Raw genomic sequence first — 9,540 nt, 5'->3', positions numbered from 1 at the left:
CTCTACCCACATCCCCCTCCAATGAAACTGTAGGATACAGGGGAGTGGCTGCATGCAGCTAGAGTTCTAACTGTAGAACAACACAGAGGACCAATGTCCTTCTTCAAGCCTATTCTCTACCCACATCCCCCTCCAATGAAACTGTAGGATACAGGGGAGTGGCTGCATGCAGCTAGAGTTCTAACTGTAGAACAACACAGAGGACCAATGTCCTTCTTCAAGCCTATTCTCTACCCACATCCCCCTCCAATGAAACTGTAGGATACAGGGGAGTGGCTGCATGCAGCTAGAGTTCATACTGTAGAACGTAATGTTTTTACACTACCGGGCCGAACTGTACTGGCCTGGTCACATCAAGGACCATGGAGGGCCCTCTTCATGCCTGTGCTCTACTGTATGACTCAGATACAGGGGAGAGGCTGCACAGAGATGTTGGAGGACTTTATGCACCTTTTTAAGAGGATTGATTGGTATTGCTAGCATTCATTGTGAAATGGAAGGAGGTCATCACCTTCAATAATCATCCCAATACAGACCATACTCTACATATTTATTGAACATGTTTGACACTATTTTTGTTTTACCTTTTGTAGATACTTTGTACATAATTGTCTTATATTTTCAACTATTTTACTATATTTTTTTACTTTGAGGTACTAACACACTGTAACCATATCAATAACTGTAAATTATAGGGGTGAACATTGCATTTCTTCAGTTTCTTAATTGGTGTTTGTGTGAATCGTGGTTTGAACCAGGAGTATCTCTAGAAGTACTTTATGGTCTATTGTGAAGAGCAAAGGACTTTACTGCACGTTGACATCCTGTGTAAATTTAAATGTATCATCATTACATTATTAAAAATAACCAACAGCATTTTTAATCTTATGTTTTGCTTTTGTTTCCCTTGTATGTCAGTTTTTAAAAAATATATTTTTTTTTTTCCATTTTCCAATTAAGAACATTGAAAACAAAAGTGAGAAGATATTAGACAACGATATAAAAAAAGAATGCTCTGAAATGAACATCACATATACAAGATTGTATTTTGTCACGATAATGTTTGATGATATTTACAAGTCTGCCATAGCTGCCACAATGTTTGTCCTTTTTTAAAATACAAAACTCAAAAAATGAAATTGTAAAAAACAGTTCAACATGCTTGCACTGCTTGTCAATATTACATTTCTATTAATTCTATTTCTAAATGTTTTCTTTCTATACTAATGTTTTGACTTTCTCTCTAAGTAGAGCAGCACATTATGAGCTATTTCTGTCTTCATGCATACACTGGAATGATTATATAAATAAAGCAATGACAAAGAATCTCTCTGTACGTTGCTCAAAGCACATATTGGGGTCAAATCACATTTTATTGGTCATGTACACATGTATAGCAGATGTTATTGCGGGTGTAGTGAAATGCTTGTGTTCCTAGTTCCAACAGTGCAGTAGTATCTAACAATTCACAACAATACACACATCCGTTCTCTTTTATATTGGTCCATTACCTCTTTGTTACTATAGTGTGTAATTGATGCACTTTGGATTAGATACAATAAACCTAAATACTGATCTCTTTTTTGATACAATACAGTCAAGGGCAGTGGTATTCAAAGTCGGTGGCGACCCCTAGTGGGGTTGAGGGGAAACTGCACTGGTGTCGCCAAACAAACATTAAAGAGTATGGATTATTGTATGAGACAATATACGTTTTTGAGAAAGACATTTAGAAAAATGTATTTATTGGTTTCTTTTCATTTTGATAAGAGAAATGTTATGAATTTAAGGTTATTTGATGTAAAAATCGAATGTACCGATTTTAAGGTCATGAGTTTGAAATTATATTTGGCATGGGGTGATGTTCCCGCTGAAAAAGTTTGAACGCCACTGGTCTATGGAATGATCTTCATACTAATCCAAGGAAATATTGACATTTTTCCAGTTTATTTGCCAGTTTTTGAATGTTTTTGTTGATTTACTCAAAAACAGTCTCCTTCCAATGAAAGGCATAACTATTGTAGTGATTGATAGTAGAAACAAATACAACAGGTGAGCTATAGTGGTGTCTATTGGTGCAATCTATTGGTGTATATTGTTATATGCATTGATGCTGAAAAGTATCTCCTGATCCACTGAATCTCAACAGATCACATGAGCTTCATATGTGACCCATGCATGTACTGCTACTCCTGAAATTGCCCTTCCTCTCAACCACCCAACACAATCAGTCTGATGTCCTGCCTCAACCACCCAACACAATCAGTCTGATGTCCTGCCTCAACCACCCAACACAATCAGTCTGATGTCCTGCCTCAACCACCCAACACAATCAGTCTGACTGTCCTGCCTCAACCACCCAACATAATCAGCCTGATGTCCTGCCTCAACCACCCAACATAATCAGTCTGATGTCCTGCCTCAACCACCCAACACAATCAGTCTGATGTCCTGCCTCAACCACCCAGCACAATCAGTCTGATGTCCGGCCTCAACCACTCAACACAATCAGTCTGATTCCTGCCTCAACCACCCAACACAATCAGTCTGATGTCCTGCCTCAACCACCCAACACAATCAGTCTGTCCTGCCTCAACCACCCAACACAATCAGTCTGATGTCCTGCCTCAACCACCCAACACAATCAGTCTGTCCTGCCTCAACCACCCAACACAATCAGTCTGATGTCCTGCCTCAACCACCCAACACAATCAGTCTGATGTCCTGCCTCAACCACCCAACACAATCAGTCTGATGTCCTGCCTCAACCACCCAACACAATCAGTCTGATGTCCTGCCTCAACCACCCAACACAATCAGTCTGATGTCCTGCCTCAACCACCCAACACAATCAGTCTGATGTCCTGCCTCAACCACCCAACACAGTCTGATGTCCTGCCTCAACCACCCAACACAATCAGTCTGATGTCCTGCCTCAACCACCCAACACAATCAGTCTGATGTCCTGCCTCAACCACCCAGCACAATCAGTCTGATGTCCTGCCTCAACCACCCAACACAATCAGTCTGACTGTCCTGCCTCAACCACCCAACACAATCAGTCTGATGTCCTGCCTCAACCACCCAACACAATCAGTCTGATGTCCTGCCTCAACCACCCAACAATCAGTCTGATGTCCTGCCTCAACCACCCAACATAATCAGTCTGATGTCCTGCCTCAACCACCCAACACAATCAGTCTGACTGTCCTGCCACAACCACCCAACACAATCAGTCTGACTGTCCTGCATGTTGCACCAAGTGCACCTGCCATTAAGAGAGCGAGAGAAAGAGGAGGGGGGGGGGGGGGGGGGGGGGGGGGGGATTTTGTATCTGACAGGAATTATTTTGGGCTTCTGAGTGGTGCAGTGGTCGAAGTCACTGCATCTCAGTGCAAGAGGTGTCACTACAGTTCCTTGTTTGAATCCAGGCTGTATCACATCTGGCTGTGATTGGGTGGCGCACAATTGGCCCAGTGTCGTCTGGGTTTGACCTGGGTAGGCCATCATTGTAAATAAGAATTTGTTCTTAACTGACTTGCCTAGGTAAATAAAAGTTACATGTCAGTGGTGAGGGTCTGTCTCAGATTAGGGATGTTTGAAATAAAATAAACTACTTTTTCCACTTGCAGGTAATAGAGAGAGTTGTATAGAGTACAACAATTCCTCAGGTTAAGTGAGCCACATGTATTTATATACATATTTGCAAATATGGTGCAGTAGGGCTAGTTTGAAGCTTTGGGTTGCTGTAAGTTTATTTCTCTCGCGAGAGTTGCGTTTGGCAACGGTGAGTGACGTATCAGGAAGTTTACATACCGACAAGAAACATGAGGTCATGTATGAATCTCTGTGAACACATTGAAGTCGGCTTTTGAAATGTCTTCTATTTTAATCAATGCCCTTTTATCAAGTTGCCATGATCCGGATACTTTTTTTAACACGTTGTGCTGGCCAACTGACTCGTGGCCGGACACAGAAAGAGTAGAGGCACTGACAACGTTTATTGATGGAATTGGTAAACTACCCCAGTCTGACACATCTGACGATGGAGACAAAGTTGCCTTTTCAATTGCAAAAAGAGACATCTTTCTACGAAAAGTTGAATCGATCATTTGGACACAATGTTTACCACTTCTCTTGAAAGTCTCTAACGGAGACGGGGCGTGCAAAGGTAAACGTGTGCCAGATGGAAGGGCTGAAATCACCATCGCTGTGTGCAGGCTTCTTTCTGTCTGCATCAACACACTGTGTGACACGGCCGTTTCGGGGCGAGTCGCCCGCGCTGTCCTGCCATCCTTCCAGCTGCCAGACGGGGAGACAGAGGAAGAGCTTCCTGGCCAGGGTGAGGGGCGGCTGGGTATCGACGTGGCTATCGAAGCCATGTCAGTCATCCTACCCGCTCTCTCATCCAACGAAGAATTGACCACGTCGATCCTCTCATCTGCCCTGTCCTGTATCAAGACGTTACCGGATGCTCTGGTCTCCAAAATCACCGTTCGGCTTATTTTCACTCTCCTCAACTGCTACAGCGAGGATGGGATAGCGAGTAAACTCCGGTTCATTTTAGAGGATTTGTGTAGCTGGCACAAGAGTGACAGCTCAAACACGGACTCACCTGTGGTGACAGAACGCGCCTTGCTGTGTTTAACAACTCTCTCGGACTATCTCTTCTCTCCGGCTAAAGTACAGCAACACACCCTTCCTCAAAGTCTGAGCTATACTCGACCTGACCCTCGTCGTTCTCTGCAGTTCTGGAGGATTCTACAAGATGGACTGACGCACAAAGACAACGTGTCCCGGAAGCGGGCGTTGTACCTGCTGAAAAGGTGTGTCGCTCTGTCAGAGGATGAGGCGGTTGAGTTTCCAAGCAGTTCAGTGTCAAGTGAAGGTAAGATGCTGATACATGCGACTGACATTCAGACAGACAAGCTTGATTAATATTACCCATGTTAAAATATGTTCTTTACTATACAGAATAATACTCAAGTCTCTAAAACTGTATAGTTTAACCTAATTGTAACTATGTGAGTCCTTTGCAGATAATGAGGAGATCATATTCAGATGGGCCCCAGACAGATGCAAGCTGCTCAGAGAGTTCTGGGAGGACTATGCCTTGGTTATGGAGACACTGGAGGAGAACCAGGTGAGATATAATATGGATAACACTTGCTATCAAACCCCTCTTCCTAATGCATTATACATTTATAACACCATTATGACGTCGTAAAGAACTATTACCGTTCCTCTGTGTTGTGTAGATTCACGTGGTCCGCCCTGTGCTCAACAGAATCCATACGTTGATCCAAACAGCAGCCAATGATAGTCAAGGTGATGTGTGTGTCTCTCAACCATAAGGTGACAACCCAAACCTTTTATATCCCACTAAATACTGCCTACCAATCGTCCATCTGTCTTCTCTCAGGCGTCAGTCTGTTCCACCCGTCATGGCTGCTGGGTGTGTACCAGCGTATGTTCCACAGTGAGAACAAGTCCGTCATGAGAGAGGGAGTGGATCACCTACTGGAACTCCAGGTGCTCCGACGCCCTGCCTTCGCCCTGGCCTTCTCACAGGTACCTGGTACAGTTGTCAGTCAGTGTTATAGAACATCAACCCAGACTCCAGGTGGTCTGACGCCCTGCCTTCGCCCCGGCCTTCTCACAGGTACCTGGTACAGTTGTCAGTCAGTGTTATAGAACATCAACCCAGACTCCAGGTGGTCTGACGCCCTGCCTTCGCCCCGGCCTTCGCCCCGGCCTTCTCACAGGTACCTGGTACAGTTGTCAGTCAGTGTTAGAACATCAACCCAGACTCCAGGTGGTCTGACGCCCTGCCTTCGCCCTGGCCTTCTCACAGGTACCTGGTACAGTTATCAGTCAGTGTTATAGAACATCAACCCAGACTCCAGGTGCTCCGACGCCCTGCCTTCGCCCCTGCCTTCTCACAGGTACCTGGTACAGTTGTCAGTCAGTGTTATAGAACATCAACCCAGACTCCAGGTGGTCTGACGCCCTGCCTTCGCCCCGGCCTTCGCCCCGGCCTTCTCACAGGTACCTGGTACAGTTGTCAGTCAGTGTTAGAACATCAACCCAGACTCCAGGTGGTCTGACGCCCTGCCTTCGCCCCGGCCTTCGCCCTGGCCTTCTCACAGGTACCTGGTACAGTTGTCAGTCAGTGTTAGAACATCAACCCAGACTCCAGGTGGTCTGACGCCCTGCCTTCGCCCTGGCCTTCTCACAGGTACCTGGTACAGTTATCAGTCAGTGTTAGAACATCAACCCAGACTCCAGGTGGTCTGACGCCCTGCCTTCGCCCCAGCCTTCTCACAGGTACCTGGTACAGTTGTCAGTCAGTGTTAGAACATCAACCCAGACTCCAGGTGGGCCTTCGCCCCGGCCTTCTCACAGGTACCTGGTACAGTTGTCAGTCAGTGTTAGAACATCAACCCAGACTGACCTAATTCTATTTTTCCCTTTTCTATGTTATTAGTTTGTTTATTTTATTAATTTAACCCTTATTTTACCAGGGAAGTTGAATGAGAACACATTCTCATCTACAGCAGTGACCTGGGGAATAGTTACAGGGGAGAGGAGGGGGGAGGAATGAGCTGATTGTAAGCTGGGGATGATTAGGTGACTGTGATGGTATGAAGGACATATTGGGAATGTACAATAGTCAGCAACTTCCTTTTCAGTAGTGGTGTATTCGCGGTCGTTTAGTTTGTTGTCTTGGTGGGTGAGATGATGAGGGACAGTAGGTGGTTAGTGTATGAGAGATTGACCTCTTCTTATCCTTTCTTCCTCAGTTCATTCTGGGTCCTTTCATGGATGTGATGTCTGAAAGCTCCCTCTTTCACAGGTGAGCCAGTGATCATAGCAGCACAACAGCAAAACACAATATTGATTTATAGACTCACAGATGATGCCGTTTCTGCTAGTGATGAAGTAGTGAGTTAGGCCTATTTAGAGTGACTGTTGAGGAAGGTTATGTCTCTTCATCTCCAGGACTGCAGGACAGAGTGTAGGAGAGTGTCCTGAGCTGGGAGTCAAGCTGCAGGTCTTCATGGTCACGTTCTTCAGCAGCCTGCCACAGGAGAACAGAGGTACTGTAACAGAGCTTCATCACAGGGCACTGAATCACCTGGGCCATGTTCAGTAGGATACACCGTAGCACAACTTTTTGCAGAGGGAAATCTGGGTTCTTATTATTGGACAAATTCATGTACATTTCAAAAAGGTTTTCTCCCAACTGAACTTGAGCCAGATGTTTGTCCTGCAGCTTGTTGTAACAGTAATGACTGTTCATCAGAGAGGGTCTAATGTTGATCCTCTGTCTCCTCAGGTCCTGTGTTGCTCCATCTTGTTGTAACAGTAATGACTGTTCATCAGAGAGGGTCTAATGTTGATCCTCTGTCTCCTCAGGTCCTGTGTTGCTGCAGCTTGTCCAGCGGCTAGGTTCTCAACACTGGTGTGCTGTCCCCATCCTCTTCCTCTCTCGGGCCCTGTCCCACCTTCCTCCCTGCCCTCTCCTGGGCCCCGACGGCCTGCAAGCTCTCAGGTAGCCTGTCCCACCTTCCTCCCTGCCCTCTCTCAGGCCCTGTCCCATCTTCCTCCCTGACCTCTCTCAGGTAGCCTGTCCCATCTTCCTTCCTGCCCTCTCTCAGACCCTGTCCCATCTTCCTCCCTGCCCTCTCTCAGGTAGCCTGTCCCACCTTCCTCCCTGCCCTCTCTCAGGTAGCCTGTCCCATCTTCCTTCCTGCCCTCTCTCAGACCCTGTCCCATCTTCCTCCCTGTCCTCTCCTGGGCCCTGTCCCATCTTCCTCCCTGCCCTCTCCTGGTCCCTGTCCCATCTTCCTCCCTGCCCTCTCCTGGTCCCTGTCCCACCTTCCTCCTTGCCCTCTCCTGGGCCCTGTCCCACCTTCCTCCTTGCCCTCTCCTGGGCCCTGTCCCATCTTCCTCCCTGCCCTCTCCTGGGCCCTGTCCCATCTTCCTCCCTGCCCTCTCCTGGTCCCTGGCTGCCTGCATAGGGAATAGGGTACCATTTCAGATGCAGACATTGTCTCTAAGACTCTAACTTGACATAAGGTTCATTATTTATTGTTCATAGTAGCATTTCTTGGTGTGGAAGTGTGGATTCTATGAATCTCCGTTGAACAGACTGTTCAAGTCGATGGCTAGGGGCAATCTGTGTCTGGGAAACTGTCCCTAATGATTTCTGTGTTGTATCTCAGGGAGGTGCTCCGCTGCACTATGATCACCCACCAGGTGCTACTGAGAGGAGCTGCCCAGTGTTTCCTGCTGAACAGTGCCCTCTCCCTGACAGATGTGGTAAGATACTATGATGTGTTTGAGGCTGTGCGGCTTTGGTACAAAGTGATGACATTTTGCACCCAAATAGAGTGTTGAAGAAGAGCTTATAGCTGTCAGCGTACAAATGACAACATCTGTTTAGCAACTGCCATTTAGATTGTCTTTGTTCCATCTTTTGCAGACCTTAGTGACATTGGATGATGTGTTTAGTTTGCTGGTGCATTTCAGAGCAGACGAGTCTCTACGTAGAGGAACACCGCTCTGGAATCAGGTACTGTGTGGGGGTGGAATGAGGAAGAGCTCTATCCTCTGGAATCAGGTACTGTGTGGGGGTGGAATGAGGAAGAGCTCTGTCCTCTGGAATCAGATACTGTGTGGGGGTGGAATGAGGAAGAGCTCTGGAATCAGATACTGTGTGGGGGTGGAATGAGGGAGGAGCTCTGTCCTCTGGAATCAGGTACTGTGTGGGGGTGGAATGAGGAAGAGCTCTGTCCTCTGGAATCAGGTACTGTGTGGGGGTGGAATGAGGAAGAGCTCTGTTCTCTGGAATCAGGTACTGTGTGGGGGTGGAATGAGGAAAAGCTATGTTCTCTGGAATCAGGTACTGTGTGGGGGTGGAATGAGGAAGAGCTCTGTCCTCTGGAATCAGGTACTGTGTGGGGGTGGAATGAGGAAGAGCTCTGTTCTCTGGAATCAGGTACTGTGTGGGGGTGGAATGAGGAAGAGCTCTGTCCTCTGGAATCAGGTACTGTGTGGGGGTGGAATGAGGAAGAGCTCTGTCCTCTGGAATCAGGTACTGTGTGGGGGTGGAATGAGGAAGAGCTCTGTTCTCTGGAATCAGGTACTGTGTGGGGGTGGAATGAGGAAGAGCTCTGTTCTCTGGAATCAGGTACTGTGTGGGGGTGGAATGAGGAAGAGCTCTGATCTCTGGAATCGGGTATTGTGTGGGGGTGGAATGAGGAAGAGCTCTGTCCTCTGGAATCAGGTACTGTGTGGGGGTGGAATGAGGAAGAGCTCTGTCCTCTGGAATCAGGTACTGTGTGGGGGTGGAATGAGGAAGAGCTCTGTCCTCTGGAATCAGGTACTGTGTGGGGGTGGAATGAGGAAGAGCTCTGTTCTCTGGAATCAGGTATTGTGTGGGGGTGGAATGAGGAAGAGCTCTGTTCTCTGGAATCAGGTATTGTGTGGGGGTGGAATGAGGAAAGAGCTCTGTCCTCTGGAATCAGGAACTGT

General features: G+C 47.0%; 2 protein-coding genes across 3 annotated transcripts in view; both read left to right on the top strand.

Moving 5' to 3' along the window:
• Positions 1-73, top strand: part of LOC139418144 (FERM domain-containing protein 6-like) — a 27,445-nt gene extending 27,372 nt beyond the window's left edge. For both annotated transcript variants that reach the window (XM_071167380.1, XM_071167370.1), the window contains exon 16: positions 1-73. This exon is cut by the window's left edge and continues 341 nt beyond it. The gene's annotated coding sequence lies outside the window, so the exon portion shown is untranslated.
• A 3,738-nt stretch (positions 74-3,811) lies between these two features.
• LOC139413593 (probable methyltransferase TARBP1) overlaps positions 3,812-9,540 on the top strand; it is a 34,447-nt gene continuing 28,718 nt past the window's right edge. The window contains exons 1-9 of the mRNA XM_071161162.1: positions 3,812-4,888; positions 5,040-5,143; positions 5,259-5,328; positions 5,423-5,571; positions 6,804-6,856; positions 7,003-7,100; positions 7,420-7,555; positions 8,229-8,325; positions 8,489-8,578. Coding sequence (XP_071017263.1) covers positions 3,877-4,888; positions 5,040-5,143; positions 5,259-5,328; positions 5,423-5,571; positions 6,804-6,856; positions 7,003-7,100; positions 7,420-7,555; positions 8,229-8,325; positions 8,489-8,578 — 1,809 coding nt within the window. The 5' untranslated portion in view covers positions 3,812-3,876. The remainder of the gene's footprint in view (positions 4,889-5,039; positions 5,144-5,258; positions 5,329-5,422; positions 5,572-6,803; positions 6,857-7,002; positions 7,101-7,419; positions 7,556-8,228; positions 8,326-8,488; positions 8,579-9,540) is intronic.

Source organism: Oncorhynchus clarkii, chromosome 1, assembly GCF_045791955.1.
Source record: "Oncorhynchus clarkii lewisi isolate Uvic-CL-2024 chromosome 1, UVic_Ocla_1.0, whole genome shotgun sequence".
Lineage (NCBI taxonomy): Eukaryota > Metazoa > Chordata > Actinopteri > Salmoniformes > Salmonidae > Oncorhynchus > Oncorhynchus clarkii.
The sequence above is the reverse complement of the archived record's forward strand: the minus strand, read 5'-3'. Positions and strand labels throughout refer to the sequence as shown.